General features: G+C 40.3%; 2 protein-coding genes across 7 annotated transcripts in view; one reads left to right on the top strand and one right to left on the bottom strand.

Moving 5' to 3' along the window:
* eml2 (EMAP like 2) overlaps window positions 1-6,419 on the bottom strand; it is a 36,000-nt gene extending 29,581 nt beyond the window's left edge. Inside the window, exons 1-2 of one of the 2 annotated variants that reach the window (XM_044202147.1) lie at window positions 6,296-6,419; window positions 2,795-2,977 (exon numbers count right to left, since the gene is read on the bottom strand). In XM_044202147.1, coding sequence (XP_044058082.1) covers window positions 2,795-2,977; window positions 6,296-6,404 — 292 coding nt within the window. In that variant the 5' untranslated portion in view covers window positions 6,405-6,419. Of the gene's footprint in view, window positions 1-2,794; window positions 3,060-6,295 lie in introns of those variants that run through there. The other variant, XM_044202148.1, reaches the window with a different exon arrangement.
* On the top strand, window positions 5,101-11,243 carry rhbdd1 (rhomboid domain containing 1). Of its 5 annotated transcripts, none has more exons than XR_006378534.1 (8): window positions 5,103-5,384; window positions 6,482-6,646; window positions 7,090-7,369; window positions 8,058-8,190; window positions 9,232-9,320; window positions 9,750-9,832; window positions 10,296-10,436; window positions 10,565-10,707. XR_006378534.1 is itself a non-coding variant. In XM_044202153.1 (8 exons), exons 2-8 carry the CDS (start codon window positions 6,494-6,496, stop codon window positions 10,669-10,671), a joined length of 969 nt encoding a protein of 322 aa, XP_044058088.1. In that variant the 5' UTR covers window positions 5,107-5,384; window positions 6,471-6,493; the 3' UTR covers window positions 10,672-11,243. The 5 variants fall into 5 exon arrangements, 4 of the variants coding, with proteins under 4 accessions (XP_044058090.1, XP_044058088.1, XP_044058087.1 ...); XM_044202153.1 differs by having other exon boundaries at window positions 5,107-5,384; window positions 6,471-6,646; window positions 9,750-9,815; window positions 10,565-11,243; XM_044202152.1 differs by having other exon boundaries at window positions 5,108-5,384; window positions 9,750-9,815; window positions 10,565-11,243.
* Window positions 11,244-17,159: the final 5,916 nt, after the last annotated feature.

Genomic DNA, 17,159 nt, shown 5'->3' with positions numbered 1-17,159 from the left:
CCGTTTCCCTCCTGACTTCATGGAATTCTCAGGTTTGGTTCACACAGGCCTATATTCAGCATCAACTGCAGCACCCATCGTGGTAAATCTGTTTTGTATCATAATTCAAGCTTTAATAGTGCACTTTAGTCTGTTTATCAACTGCTTGACAGCCGTCATCTTCATGGTTTTAGGCGTACAAATGATTTCCATTGTCGTCCAAATCTTTTAGCACTAAGAGCAACTCAGTTGCAATTGTTTTTCACAACCCCAAATGGCTAAAAAATACCATCATTGCGTTGTGTCCCTGCATAAAAATGGTTGCAACATGGTGTAATATAGTGGTTCATTACGGCACAAAATCGAGCCTCAAAACACTGGTTGGACGGGAAACCTGCAGACTCTTGAGCCTTGATGGCACACAGTAACAGGAAGGGAGGTGGTCATACTGAGGAGGGAGAGTTCAGGCTGAAGTGGCCTTCATAAGATGCTGAATCCCTCCCAGCTCCAGAGAGCCTGACCCCTGAGTGGAGGAAGGCAAGCAAAAAGACTAGTTTTCCTTTCCTTTTGGGAATCAATACAATATCTGGAAATGTCAGCAAACACATACAAGCAGCCTGCTTTCTTATACTTGTGAGGACCTTCCATTTATTCGTTAACCACTTACCTTAACTTGATCTTAATCCTAAATTGACCCTAAACCAAAGCTCTAAAACCTAAACTCAGCCCTTACAGAAATAAAAGGTAAATAAAACATCTTTGTTTCTGAGGATTTTCCTCATCTTTATATCCCTATGAGAACATTTGGCGATCGGAAATACAGCAACACACACCTCATTAATCCACCTGTGTGTCCCGGGAATCAGACGGACTGTACGGGAATCAGTCTCTCTCTCCTACTCCGTCCTTATCTGCAAGTGTATTTTAAGCTTGATTTAAAGCAGAAATGTCCTTAAAATAAATCGCCTGATTGCTCAGAGTACCAGAGACTTAAATACTGCATCAGACAAAACTGCGTCCTACACTGGACAAAATACAAAAAACACCCAGGTTTAAGCAGCTGACCCCTCTCTGCAGGACCAGCTGTCACTCGAAAAGCTCTTCTGGTAAACTGCAGCTGACATTTATCACTTTATATTTTTATTTTGCCTTATTCAATCACCTGTGCTAAGCTCCTGTGAAGCTCAGTGGGTAGAACCTGTGCGTTTTTCTTACGGTTTAAGTGAAATCTTTATGACCTGGAGAGCTGCAGGAGGCTTCGGACCACAACATTCACCAAATGGTTTGAATGGCACATGTTACATCTTGGATAACAAACATCACAGCTCTGATCAGACTCCCATGACCCCTCGCTGTCGCTGCACCTGCCGCTCAATATGGCTGTCTGTGAAATTTAGGAGACTGCAGGGATGGCATGTCCAATCCACGGACAGTTCTCTTGGATAACAACATCTGTTTACATGCGCTGTTTACATGCATTTAACTGATCTCTTGATGATATCGACGTCTCTAGATAAATCTACGCTGGCTGTGATAGCACAAAGAGAAAAATGGCATCTACTTTGGTTGAAACAGCTGGAGAAACCATCACTACTTTGTTCAGGTGACAGTGACTCATTTTAATTATCAGCCACAATCCTCCATTATCACCACAGATATGATCTGGCCTGGTAACAGCAGCAGGGTATTTGCATTATATTTGTAAAGCAGGATGTGACAGATACAGAGACACAAGGCTATTGAAACGGCCAAATGACCATCAGAGATCATCACGCATTTAAATCCAGGAAATGGATCATTTCCAAAAGTTCAAGCTGGCAGTCATCATAACAAGGTTCCCATTCGGGATGTACGTTAGGTTTGGACCCCAGGAAGATGAGCTAATGGGGATCCATTAAATAAACAATGACAACCACCGTCCTTCCAGCTTGTTGATGTTACAGGCAACGAGTCAATTGTGTTTTGTAGCTGTGGACTGAGAGGAACTTCAATCATATCAGAGGTAAATGACACCGACTCGATGATACCTGATAGCTTAATAAAAAGGCAGACATATTTCACTCTTTAACCCTAAGCTATAACCAAAAACGCCAGGCTACTGTCAAAAACACAAGACAGGAAAAAGCCCTAAAACATCCTGGTCCTAATGTTAGCCGGACTGTATTACCACTCATTACATCACAGTAATATCAATGCCATGGGTGGGAAACAAGAGGAACTACAAAAAAAAGGGATGAAAAAAAAAACATTATATGAAATATAATTGAAGACTGGAAATTGTTTTCTTCTTCTGCAACATAGAAGATATATCTACACTGAATAACATCCACCATATTTCCAAGCTAACAGCAGACTGTCTGGAAGTCCCATTCAAACACATTTCAGAGAGATATGTTCATCTGTGTTTTAAAATATAATGTGTTAATGTTTTTGTCTTCTTTCTGAAAGGAAATAAAAGCCCAAAAGTCGTGGAAATCAACCACAAAATATCTATAAAACGAAGGTAGACAAAAAATTAAATAAGCTAGCATTGCGAGACTATCTGAGATGATCAAATTAAACAGTAAATGTAATGACATTCATACATAATGCATCCAATCAGGCTAATTTGCGCAGTCACAACACATTTTCGGCTGATAGGCAGCTGGAAAATATTTTTCTAGTCTTTCCACCGAACTGATGTCATTGTCAACACATGTTTGGGTCAATTTTTTTACACATTTCGAAACACATTTCAGTGAGTCTTCCAAAGTCAATTCAAAATCTCTATATTTTCTCTGTTGTGTGTGATGATGTGAAATGGAAAGCGGCTCACCGTTGTTGCAGTACTGTAGCAGCAGGTTGGTGCTGTCATACAGGCTTCCACACGAAGCTATCCTCTCCGACATCCTTCCCTCTTTTCTTATTCCTTCTTTCTTTCCAGCTCTTCTTCCTCTCAGACAGGTCCTTTGTCCTCCTTTCACCCCTCTCCGTCTCTTCTTCACGCCGTCACCCCTTCCTGTCTCCCCCACATTCATAAACAGTCAAACACACGCACCTTTACCTGCCCCAGCGCCCCCTCTACTTTCCAGCTCCTGCCTCATTACCAGCGTCAAGCTGCACACTACGTAACAAACTGCACTTCCGCTTTCAAAATAAGAGTCATGTCGACGGGCACCATCACATACTGTATAACAGACACTCACCTGACTGTGGAGATTCTATTATATTTGAAGAGGAATCTTTTGTGAGTGCACTTAAATTTTCAAATATGATTTCAACAACATTTCAATGACACGTCATATCCATTGACTACCCCCATTCATAAAACACACATATAGCATATATATATATATATATATATATATATATATATATATATATATATATATAGAGAGAGAGAGAGAGAGAGAGAGAGAGAGAGAGAGAGAAAAAACAAGATTTCCATTTTCATTAGCCTCTGTTCCTCCCTTTTCTCTCCTCTTACATTAAGGATTATGGCTTCACATAACACAAAAAAGAAAACGTGCCTTTCTCACATGTTCACACCGATTATTTTGTTAATGCCTCTCAGCTCAGTTCTTTCGATTGGGTGAATTTCTGAAGTTGTCAAATTGTAACACCTCAAAAAAAAATAACAGTCACATACTGTAGCCTACAAGAAATGTGTCTCTAGATAACTCACTCTATGTTCGCAGTGATTAACACTGCCATTCTGCGCTTTCCAGATAGAGCTATAATATTTCCTGTCACAACGATGGCAATTATTTTAGAAAACTATTTATGTATTTAGCCTGTGTGTTGCTAATGTGACAATCCTACGCTTTTATTTTGGAGAGAGAACCATCCGTTTTCCGGTAATAATCTATTTGACTCTCGCCGACTTGACAAAAGCTCCGTACCGCTGTTACTATAGCAACAGCCTCTCCACCAGCTCCGGCTCATGGTCGGTGGAGGCGGGAGAGGAACAGAGATGAACATAACTGAACAAACTGCAGTTTTAATGTGAATAAAACCGGAACTGCTGGAGTCGGTTGTAAACACACGTCTTACATCCGACTGAAGCTTACGTTTCTGAAAAGAGAAAGGTGATCCCGTGTCGGAGTTGTGTTCCTAAATAATTAATTGGGAAACGGTGTGCTACACATAGCGCACGTGCTCGTAATTGATGCCAAAGACTATTTATTCAAAGCGGGAGGTTGAACCCCTCCTGATCTGTAGCTTTAAAGCCGCTCTAAGTGATAAAAGTATAAACATTAATTATTTCCTGACTCTGTTTCAGTTGACTGGGTGTCAGTCTTAAAATACCTAAAAGCTGAGAGAGGTCACATTTAGGCTCCACCATAAATAGGCCTACTACCAAATGTCTGTATTATGACCCCGTGATCATTTCATTATCCTTTTTTAAAATGTATTTACTGATTGCTACTGTTGGGAACATATATACAAGTATTAACAGGAAGTATGACTTTTGTGCTATCATGTCTAACTTGATATAGTTCCTCACTGTGGCCACTGGAGAGCAGCAAACACTGTTTCTAAATATTCAATAAAAATGTAGGCAGAATCAGCAGCAAAAGCATCTCGAACAATGCCACCTCTCTGGTATTTAACAGTGCAACTAATACTAACGCTACTAATGTTTTGCACGAAGAGTTGACACAGAAGATAGTCCTGTGATGCCATTTATGTAGTAGATTTAGTTTCTCTCCGTGACCACTAGAAAGCAGTAAACGCTCATGTTTCTAAATACATGTCAACCGTACAGACTATGGTTCCACCAGTGTAAAGGCAGACATAATACTAGACTAATACTAACTGTTCCTGTGGAAACTTTCAAAATAGAAGAAAATAGTTATTTTTCTTTGGGCGGGGTCTATATATATATGCGCTGTATTGATTAAATGCTATATTTGCATATTGCATATTTGGTTTGATAATAATAAAAATCATACATTTATGTATGGAAATGGACTAAACTTCCCAAAGGTAGTTTTTAATACAGGGTTGTTTAATGGAATCAAGGGTTCATATTGTGTGATAAGTGTGTCAGTACATTTACTTAACTTTGGTACTTTAATAGGACAGTAGTTACTGACATTGTAGGAGAGAACTAACTCCAGAAGAGGATCTGTAATGCGCCTGCGCCACTACGTAGGTTTGTTATTGTCACGTGACAGCTGACTAAACGCCGCCAACTGTTGCCAAATAATACGAGTAACTACTATACATGATGAAATATAAAGAAATACACTCTGCTGACGTGTGACCAAGATGTATATAAGTAACATTTCAATTCGTCTGTGAGCGTTAAATAATTTGAAGCGGACTCGATGTACTAACACTCAACTAACGTTAGCATTAGCCGAAGCATCGCAGGAGGAGGAAGTGGTCAATAAGCTTCCAGAAAACCGACTGAACTGATAGTAAGTTTTTTAAGTCACCGATGCTGCGGATAGATTTGTCTGTGGGGGGCTGGCTCTTATTTGTTATTATCAAAATGTAATGTTTTGCAAAGAACAATATAAACTTTGTTGTTAGGCTATTGCCTGTTGTGAGTTAGCTACTTTTGCTCAGTGGCTAATTTATAGTAACTCTACAACTGTTCGTCTGGATTTAGTGGGAAAGCTCTTTCTAATGTTTGTGTCTTCCTCATCTTTGGGTCACATCATTTCGGAGTCTCGTCAGTCTGTTTAAACTAAAGCCTCTGTGAAACTGCCGTACCTGCATGTACATGTTGTAGACTACAGCTCCATGTTAATATGTGACTTTACCTGAACAGCACAGAGACAGATTGGTGTTATCTAGAGAAAAAGCCTGGAGCTCTCCAATAGACAGTAAATACTAGAACAGCTGGAACACCATGATAGCAGCCACCATGAGATTCCTGCCATTTACAGGCACAACAAGGGAAGGAATGGGCTCTGCTTGTTGCCTTTATATTGAATCTCTTGAAATCCTTTTGGGTGCTACTAACCAGGAGCAAAAGTCCAAATAAATACAGGGTGAGCACACTCAACTTTTCCTCTTACATTTTCCTCCATATTAAACCATTAGGCAGAGCCCAACACACATGAGTGTGTCTGTGAACTGTTGCTAATGGTTTAGTGGTTTTAATGGATTTATGGGCACTTAAGTTCTCTAACTAATGAATCCGACTCACGGTCTTTGTTCTATCTGCTCTAGCAACCAAGCAGCCAAACATCAGTCATATAGCTCTTTTCAAAACAACAGCGATATATAAACACAAGAAGATTAAAACACAAAACACAGTATAAACTCAAAGACAAGTCTGAGTTGTTGAGTGGAGGAGCAACAACAGCAAAAGCACAATCACCTTTCGTTTTCAGCCTTGACCTTGGAGCACTCAAAAAGCTCTGATCTGAAATAGTGAGGCTCCTCTCAGTGATCAGAGGGGACAACAACTCTGTCTCTTGTTTCACCATCTTCAGCTCCTTCCACTGCAAATGTTCTGGTAAAGCAGAAAAGACTGAAAAATAATCTCACAGAAGTCTCTTTCCAGGCTGTTTTCAGTATGCGAAACCGACAGAGGGGATCCTACCTGGGTCTGCTGCTCCTGGCCTCCCAGCTGTTCCAGGTGGGTCTGGACAACATCCCCCCAGTCACCCTGGCTGTCCTGGGACTCAACGTGTACCTTTACCTGTTTCCTGCAGCTCCACTGATGCAGGTAAGGCACTGCTACAGCACTAATAATAGAGACAGACTTTATTATTTAGATAAGTTTAAAAACATGCTCACAAGAAAAAAACTTAGTAGTTCATATTGCAGTAGGGCTGAAATGATTATTTGATTTTTTGTCTGACAGAAAATTAATCAACAACAATTTTGATAATCACATAATTGTTAGTCATTTATCAGGCAAAATGCCAAAGATTTGTTGCTTCCAAGGTCCAGCTTACCAAATGTGACAATTCTGCTTTTATTTGATTAAATATCATATTAAATAGTAGCTGATACTATAATAGGTGAAATAAAATTTAAAATTCTTTACTCACTGTTCCAGTCGATGCTTGGACCATCTTGCAGGAATGACATGCACCATTGCCTTGTACTATATTAAGTTGATATAATTGGTACTAATATGAATACTATTATCTATCCAATCCTTAGGCCTGTGTGAGTGTCCAGCAGGCATACTGGTTTAAAGACTGGCGCCGCCTTCTGCTGTCCCCGCTACACCATGCGGATGATTGGCATCTCTACTTCAACATGGTGTCCTTCCTCTGGAAGGGTATCAGGCTGGAGCGACGGCTGGGCGGAGCCTGGTTCCTCTACCTGCTGTCAGTCTTCTCTCTGCTCACTGGATTGGTCTATCTGATGTTGGAGGCAGTGTTAACAGAGCTCACCCAGGACCAGTCCTACAGCATGGCCTGTGCTGTTGGCTTCTCAGGTATAGGCTAATCTACAAAGCTCCCAAAAGAAGTACAGTACAAGTGGTATACAAAATGTCACTTTTTATGTAACTCTACTGGTACAACATGGATAAACTTTAAAAATACCCCATTTCCTAAAAGTAAAGTCAAGTAAGTACATGGAATTATGTATTTATTGATAAATATGTAGGTTCAGGGATTTTCTGGTGACCTCGGGATTTAAAACGTGGGTCCTGTCTTGGTTACCAGGAACTATGTGGACCCGTGAAGACTCTTCTACTACCAATAAAGACAAAAATTGGTAGGTTTTTGATCGGGAAAAATTGGCCAACAAGCTGAAGAAATCATTTTTTCATTTGATTCTGACTTAATGTTGACATTTAATAAGTTTTCTTGCATGGTGGTGTTTAATGACTTTGTTTCTTTTTGTTCTGTTTTCTCTAAGCAGCCTCATTGCATTCTGTCATCTTCGATACACCCATGTTTTTATTAATATTTGGGGGGGGGGGTTCTGATCAAATTTTTGTTGCCTTTTCTTCAGAGAAGGTGCAGCATAGCGATATTTCATTGCAGTATATCCACCCATATTGTGTATCTCCTCACACCACACGGCCTACAGCAATTTTTTTAAACTCTAGTCCCACCATGGCGACATTTCCTAAACCCCCAATTTATTAATCTTTGCTAATATGACTGTGTTTCTAGGTGTCCTGTTTGCTCTGAAGGTGCTCAGTAACCATTACCACCCTGGGGACGTGACCTATGTGATGGGTTTCCCTGTGTCTAATCGCTATGCTAGCTGGGCGGAGCTAGTGCTGATCCACATTACATCACCTGGGTGAGTTACCAATCAGAAATCTGTATAACAAATTCACCAGGATTCAGGATTTTGAAGCCAGACATACACTGTGTACACTCTTGATGCATGTAGCAGGGCACTAGTACTGCCAGGGTTAATGCTTCTGTTTTCAATGGTGAACCCATGCTTGAAGGACCAGTTCACACATTTTTAAGTTGATCTCCGTATGACAAGCTTGTTGTATACACCACAACAGTTGTCATTACTCTCCACAACTTGTAGGAAAAACTGTTCATTTGCCCAAACACTTCATCAGATGATGCAGGCATGGGCCAGTGAAGCTGATTTCAACCTTTGAAAAAAGACCAGCTAAAGTTTGCTATGAAACCAGTTTATTTATTTTTTGTTTTGGAAGATAGCCCTGGTAGCATTAGATTTTATAGGCCGGAGAGACAAGTCGGGTCTGCAGCTGAATGTGAAAAACACAAAGAAGATGTTTTTAACTTTCTTTAGGAAACAGCACATGAAAGGGACTGCAGTAATCCGTTAGCAGCCAATAGAAGTACTGAAGTACTTAGGTTCAGTCATTGAACAGAATCTGAAATTTGACAGCAATACAGAACAGAAAAGTGCCAGGCAGCAGCGGCGGTACTTCCTAAGGAAGCTGATTTCATTTAGGGTTAGTCGCAACATCATGTTAGCATTCTACAACTGCTTTATGGAGAGAGTGTAAAGAACCTACATAATGTTTTTAGTTCATGTTCCAAGATGATGGATCTCCCTTCGACACCTCTGGCCACCTCGCACAATCAACACATCCTTCAGAAGGCCAGTAAAATCCTCCGTGACCCTTCACACATTGGCTCCCCTCTGGCCCACATCTGATCACGCTCCAGGTGCAGAACAAACAGGGGAAGAGGCCGTTCGTTTATTGAGCTCTGGGCCCGTCTCTGAACTCCCACTTCCCTCCGCTGACTGATGTGCCTAGCACTTAGCACACAGTTAGACATGCTATGGATTAAAGCGTCCACCAGATAGCAGTGTTTCATTAGTTAGTTACTCTGTGCTCTGCTTCTTTAGGACCTCTTTTATTGGTCACCTGGCAGGTATCCTGGTGGGTCTGCTCTACACTGCTGGACCACTGAAGACCATCATGAAGAAATGTGCAGGTCTGACTTTATTTGCATATGTGTCTTGCTTTTTTGAGGAAGTGTTTATACTTGCGTAAGTGTTGACTGCATTTCTGTAACCTTAGGCCCTTGTAACCTGTTAAAAGCCAAAAGATACAGGTTTCCTGAAATAAATAGAAATTTTTCCGGAAGCCCTAAAAATTTATATTTTTACATGCAGTTTTTTGTCATTTAGATGTGATTTAGGTCATATGTTGGCCTCATGGCAGCTCTTATTTTCAGTAACTATCAATACAGGTTTGCTAAGTGACATAACGTAAATAATGGTACAGTTCTAACACTGGAGATAGCTTGGAGGCCATGTGCAGATCTGTGCGCCTCAGTATTAATCCATATAAAAATCTAAATGTACATTAACAACACTCTGTTTGTACTAAAATAGTATGTTTGTATATGTATTTTCACCAGGGTTTGTGACATCGCACGGATATAACTCCCGGCCCAGCGCATACTACAACTCTTCAGGCTCTACAGGTACCAGAGCATTCAAGGAAAGTTATTGTATATACATAGGCTTTTCCAAAATCCTGCTAACAAGTTTGGTCCATGTATCTAAGGTCTGATATGGCTGATTCCTCTGTGCCATAGAGCTCCATTGTTGTCCAAAAACTATTAAACACATCAGTGAGCCACACTGTCACACTGGATGACACACACACACACACATTGTAGTTTATTTTCACTCAATCCCACATACACCGTCCTGCTGCTAGAAATTTTTTTTTTTAAAAATGAAACTGTAAATTCGTTGGATTAACATCTTCAGTAGGAACCAACGGACCTGGGAGCGCCACAGACAGGATAGGGAAACTGAACGTATTGAGAGACTAAGACATTGTTGGTTTTGGTCTTTGACAGGATTTGTTGACAATAAGACGATTATAGAATACACCAGCCTTAACCTTGAACATGTTTTTTCTTAAATTGAAATACTATGCGTGTGTGTGTCTACAGGCTACAGTGGCACTCGTGGAGGATACTCACGATACCAATATGTACCAGATTACACAACAAATCCCACAGCATCTTATACAGGTGGACTGACGGAGGAAGAGCAGATAGAGGCAGCTGTCAGAAACAGTCTGAATGACAGAGGTGAGGCAGAGTATTGATGAATAGGGGGTGGTTGGAGTGAAACTGAATTTTAAACCTTATAAAGTCACTCTACATAGGAGTCCGTTAAAATCTAAAGTGTATAAATCTAATAATATTTTATTTTGTAGGACAAACCAACCAGAGAGGAGCTCCTCCTCCTTATGGTTTCCACCTCTCTGAGGAGGCGAGAGCTGAGGAAATCAGGCAGAGGAGACTGAGAAGGTTCGACAGCTGAACTGCCAGGCAGCGGAGGGGAAGAAGATGGTTTAGGTGACAAGACAGAAGAGGAATTCTCTCCTGAAGCCTGGTCCAAACTCTGCTTCCAGAGACTGAGGAAGAACGCCCTAAATGAGAAGGTCCACCCACACAGTCTGACACGTTTTACAGTTCTTTTACTGTGTGGTCCTTTGTGTTAACATGCCTCTGAGTGTACCAAAAAGTTAATGTAAGCTATAGAAAGCTACTTTAATGCTACTTAATCTGAACCGCCCAGTATTTTGAAAGTAGGTTCAGCCAATAGACACCAGCAATACCAGACTGATGCTTTTGAACTTGAGGACAGCTGTGGCTCTTTCCATGCTGTTCATGATGTTCATAACTGATTCCTTTTTTCCTTTCAAATCAGCTTTCATCAGATTACCAGAACACGATACAGTATGGTGCCAAATAGTCACAGATAACCATAAGCCAACTAGCATAGTTGATGAATGCTGTCTTGATGTACATCAGAAGTCTTGTTTCATGAAGGCCCAGTTGGCTCGTGTAATGGTACATCTGTAATAAATGTTCTTTTGAGCACAAAAAGTACTGCTCATGTGCCTGTTTTTGAGTTGGTACAATCCATGCTGACCAATGGTAAACACATTCACCAGTAAACACATGGCTGAATTTCATCATGTATTATTAATGACATTAATGACCACCAAACATGTAATGTTTGGGCACTTAAGTTGTACTTTTCTCATGGAGTAATACTTGTGATAATACATTATTTTTAGAAAAAGCATTACGTTATATGTAATCTCAGTTTTTAAGAACCTCAACACTTTACTACTCTAAACTTTCTAAAAAGTCACCATGCGGGGCGCCCCGGTAGCTTACCTGGTAGAGCGCGTACCACTTATAAAGAATGAGTCATTACCGAACCCAGGTTCGAGTCCGGCCCGGCTCCTTTGCTGCATGTGCCTCGCTCCCTGCCTTTCCTGTCTCTCTAATGTCACTGTCTATAAAGGCGAAATGCCAAAAAAAAAAAAAAAGGCACCACGCGAGAGACACTGGCTGTAAGCAAAGTTACAAAAGCAAAGTCGAAGAAGTACATCACTGGCTCTGATTTCCCTAAAGCCCTGAGGCATGATGGGAAGTAGGACAGCTTAAATTAGACCCAAGAAACCCAACGAGCCATCACTCCACATGGGTCTAAAACCATGCTGCAGTAGAAACGATCGAACTGCACGTCCCAGTCGCTGACGTGGCGTCTCAAGTAGGAAGAAGTCAAGTGACTTTTATTTGTATAGCACATTTCATACACAGGTAAACTCACTGTGCTTTACAGTAAAACATAGAAAACGTTAAACACAAAAATACTCCACATAAATAAAATAACCTTTCAACCACCCATACAGCGCACACATTAAATACAGTTTTTTATAACCCCTGTCCTATTCCTACTACAGCACTCACACATACAACAGGTGCACACAAAGGCACACGAGCGCACACACACATACACACACACACACTAACTACCAAAAGCCTGAGAGTGAAAAGGTTGTGTGTTAATTATCCAGACTCAAAGTCACAGTAGGTGGATGTATAACTGTTTTGACATCAGATTGGTTTGACGGTTTGCATAGTTAGATTTTTGCATACTGCCAAGGGGCGCGTGGGAGCTGAGTGAAGCACAGGACCCTGGCAGAACATGAATGGGGGAGGCTGAAGAGTGACGGAGTGGATGACAGGATGGGGACAGGGATGACACACACACCACAGCAGATGCTGTCGTTGCAGTCTGTGTGTGTCTGCAGCATGGGTGCACATTAAAGGCTTTTCTTGACATGTTGGTGGTTTTATGTCTTTTTCTGCGTCTGTACATGTCGGGAAAGTTATGTCTTAGTTCGTCATCTCACATCACACTTCGTCTGTAAACAGTTCCGACTGATTGGTTCTTTGAAGAGCCCCACCTGCTGTGACTGTCACTGAGCATTGGAGACAAAACTGTGAGAAACACTCCTCTCCTGGTTCACGCATGGAGGCTCAGCGATAGTTCTCATGCATCGGATTTATTTATGTGTCCTTGAACAAAGTCTCTGAATCCTTGCTGCATACTGTAACTGAAGCTGTTGTCTACTGATGGACTGAATCACTTAAATCAGTTCACCAATGGAAGCCAATCAAAATCTCTGAAATCAGTTCAGTCAACTGGTCAGTTCTGCTCCAGGTGACATGGTTGCAAGCACAAAACAAGAGTGTGACACGAGGAAATGTAGTTTTTTTTTAATCAGCAGTGGCCAGTAACCAAAAAATTGTTTTAATCAATCGCAGTAGTGACATACCCTGAAACTTTGCTGTTCATTCATCTGGTGTATGAGGTGGTAGTAGAACAGACGCAGCAGATGTTCAGCTGCTGCACTAGACTGAGCTTACCTTTGACCAAAATACACTGCACAAAATGTGAGTGATTTGTTTGTTTGGTTAGTTCAGCGGTTGACTGATGGGAATAACTTAACTGTTCACACGCTGTAAAAAGTGCTATTTGCTGTGAAAATGTCGTATTTAAAAAGGAATTTTGTGTTCACACTTGATAGATTAAGACTGGGAATACTGTCCTGGTATATACAGTATATAACTAACTATCTAATCATGAGGTGATGTGGCATTTCATCACAATTGTGTGTTTAGTGTAGATACTTCTGTATTCTCACTCAAGTAGTTTTGATGATGATGACTTTTACTTCTACTTTAGTACTAGTTATTATAAAGTAACTACTTTCACTAGAGTATAGCTACTCTACCTACCTTTGCCTGAATGGAAAAAACTGTACAGCATGCATTTGAAAATGGTCAGTAAAAATCCAAAGTATACATGATTTATAGTTAATGAGCTAAAACTTGCAAACACACTAGTACGGTCCTGTAACTGAAGCCTGTTGTGAACTCTTAAGTAACTACAGGTAATGTGTTATAGAAATATGCCACCATGGCAAAAAAAAAAAAAAAAAACTGTAAGCCTGGAAGAAATCTTTTTCCCTTGTTAAAGAGCATAAAAGGTCATTTTATAGAGAACTGTAAAGTGGGCCACAATTTGTCAAAGGGAAAAGCTGTTAAGGTCACAATGTTTGATTAGAATGTCATCCTTCCAACATGGTGACCTTGAAGCCGCTGGTAACCAAACACACCATGACAGGGCTCTATTTCAGACAGGGACATGTAGGTGGGCTGAAAACTTGGTGGTTGACCTAAAATACCCCTCGGCTCTCTGACTGAGCTTAGCAGAGGCGTGCCACCCCACTGCCATGTGCTACATACCTACTCTGATCCCTTGGAAAAAAAACGCCCTCCACTCAATCCAACATGAAGGTCAATTTGTCTTTGCATCTGCCAAAGCCAGCTGAGATCACAATAGACTCCCAGACCGATAAATGTACCATTGTATAAATGAAACAAGCTTTTGGTAAAAGACGGAGCTGGAGTTTTGGATCACTTTTTTTTTTTTCTCCCTACAGTGCAGTGATTAACTTCATCACACTCAAATCCTGCTCAGCAACTCATAAAGTCTTGTGGAGAATGGTATTAACTTGTGCAGAGGTATAAGCCCAGGGCTAATTTTTAGAACAGTTTTATCACTCGTGTGCCAGAGTTACATACTGGTGTTGATGACTAAAGAAACTTGCCACACTATTTATAGGATAATCTCATGAAATCCACCCTATGACTCCCAACCCACCCTCACCCTTCCACTTATAATTATCCTGCTGACTTTGTTCTCCACTCTGCCTGTTAACTGAACTTCCTGCTTCACTATCAAAGGCCCTGCACACCCACGCGGATGTCTTCAGTTATTCTCGCTGATTAGAGCTCTGTTCTAATCAGCCAGAATAACCAAACTCACCATACCAATAACAGCAATAAAGGTGTAAGTTGTCCTGCCTTAAGGGGCTCAACAGAACAGCGAGGGAGCTGTCAGTCAAATACAGGCAATCAGGCGTAAAGTCAAAGAATTGTGAAAGGGTTTGCACTCTTGAATCCAGGCTTTTCAAAAGATAGTGTCAGGTGCCTTAGCCAGTCCTATTACATAGAACAATTGCAAAGTGGAAGAGGCTCTTAAGATGCAAAAAACAAAAAAAAATGTATTCCATGTGAAAAAGGTGACCCAATGTGACAAAAAGTGAGCATTTTGGCCAAAGGACCATCATTAGCACAATTTACCAGAAAGAGTGTAAACCCTGTAAGCGTATATCACGGCTGTGTTGGGCGTTTTTATTTCTTGGTTGTCTTTAATTACGAAATCCTTCTGTTTTCACAGAGTGTATTTAGTCTACTGTGAGTCCTACATTTGTATTTTATGTCCTTGTTGAATGTCCACAGCTAAAATGCTGACCAAGTAAAATGTTCATTTAATATTTTATTACAAGTTGTCCTAAATATCTAGGTGGCTCAAGGTTACAGTTATGAACCATATTTTGCATTAGAGACTGTAGGAATAAACAACCATTCACCATCATTCACCTCGTTGCTTAAGATGTCAATGCAACAAATATGCAATTATTTATAGCTATTTATAAAATGTGTTTTGCTTTTTGCAGCAGTATGCTGTCCTTTAGGGGTCAGTAAACAATCTTATCCACCTCATCTGTCATCAGAGGATATGGACAACATCACATATCTTAAAAAGGAACCAAATGGGGGTTTCCACAGCTAAAATTGTGCCTTGAAGTTAGTGTACATAAAAACACTGTTCAGGACAGTAGAGAACAAGAAAAAAAAGCCCAAGGTAATTTTCCACCCGTCCATCCATTCGTCTATCTGTCTGACCAGTTATATCAGATATACTGTATAGACTCATATCTCTCCCCATGTCCTTTCATTCAAAATACAGCATGTGCAAAATATCACAGATTTGCTCTTTGTGAAATTAAGTTCCAGCCCACAATGCAAATATCGATTGTCATAAAGCTTCTAACTTGTCTGCTTTTCTTTATTTGAACGCCCCTCCTCTTTGAGAATAAATAAAATAGTAGAATAAAATAAAATCTGAAAATAGAGACTGGACTAAAAAGACCATAGTCATATGTATCGAGTATACAGATACAGATATGTGCGATACATTAGCAGTGCATGTAGTATAAACATGCCTTGATGTATGCTATAGCCAGACCGATATTTTTGAGGCCAATACTAATAACGATATAGTATCTCTTGATAGTATTTTTTTTAAAACATAAACACACAGTCTTGATACAGATACTTAATTTTGCATTTTTGTACAACAGTTTCTTGTTACTTATCGACCAACATATATATATATATACTGATACCAATATATCTGCAATAAGCTTATATCGGCAGATATATCGACCTGGCCGATTTATCGGTCTAGCTCTAATGTGTGCATATTTGTGATACTTGTATTTTATATATAGAAGTGCTTTTAAAACTTTTCTAAATATTGAGCTGAACTTGGCAGAGTTAATTTTTGTTGAACTACCACCTGTCCATTTTTATCTTTCTTTTTCAACCTCTGTCTGTGTTACATAACCTCCATTTAAACTAGAAGTAGCTATGGATGTGCATTTGTTCATGGGCAAATGCAGTGCAAGATACATAGATAGATAGAATAGATAGATATAGAAAACATAAACACTGACAGACACACTTAAACATAAAATTTATTGCATCTCCAGAGCCTAGCCAGCCTCAGAGTTTTTTTTTTTCCAGAGGTTGAATTTAGTTCAACTTGCCTACTTCAAACATGCACTGTCCGCTACTTGACTAGCTCCTCTACAGCAACTTGAGGGGTTGACAAGAGAACTTGAGACTATCACATTTACCCCTTCAACAAATATCAATGTCAAATCTACTCTTACGCTGATTTTTTATGCGGTTGTCTTCTGTGCTCCTATCACACAGTTTCTCCCTCTTAGATTTCTCTCTTTTGTTCTCTCCTGCATCTCAGCGTCTCTCTATACTGCTTCAGGAATTTTTCTCCCTTTGAGTTTTGATTCCTCCCCAGTGTGCTCTCCTCTCGCCTTTTCTAAAACTCTCTCTTTTTCGTCTTTCCTCGGTATCTCTGACTCCTTGTGTGCGTCTCACTGATGCTCTCTCTCTTTTTCTCCCTTGATGTTCCTTTCTGTTTCTTGATTCGTCTCACACAATCTAGCACTAGTTTTGATCTCACTGTACCTCTCTTTCCCTCAGTCTTCCCTCTCTCTCTCACACACACACACACACACACACACACACACACACACACACTCTCAGACTGTCTCTTTCCTCCTGGGTTGCCTGCAGATCAGAGTTGGCATGTCTCTCAGTAAGCTGCAGAGTTACCAAGCTTCTCGATTCATCCCAGCTATCTGGGTGACCCATTTCTGCACAAACTCTCACATTTTAATGCTGTGAAATGAAGTATTGTAAAGTATTTTACAACATCAGTTCAACAATAAACCTAAACTACCAGCATGTGATTCTATAAATCTACTATAAATCTAGCCTTTGTACTTTCAA

This window comes from Siniperca chuatsi, linkage group LG7 (genome assembly GCF_020085105.1).
Source record: "Siniperca chuatsi isolate FFG_IHB_CAS linkage group LG7, ASM2008510v1, whole genome shotgun sequence".
Taxonomy (NCBI): domain Eukaryota; kingdom Metazoa; phylum Chordata; class Actinopteri; order Centrarchiformes; family Sinipercidae; genus Siniperca; species Siniperca chuatsi.
Note: the sequence above shows the minus strand (reverse complement) of the source record. Positions and strands in the feature narration are given on the sequence as shown.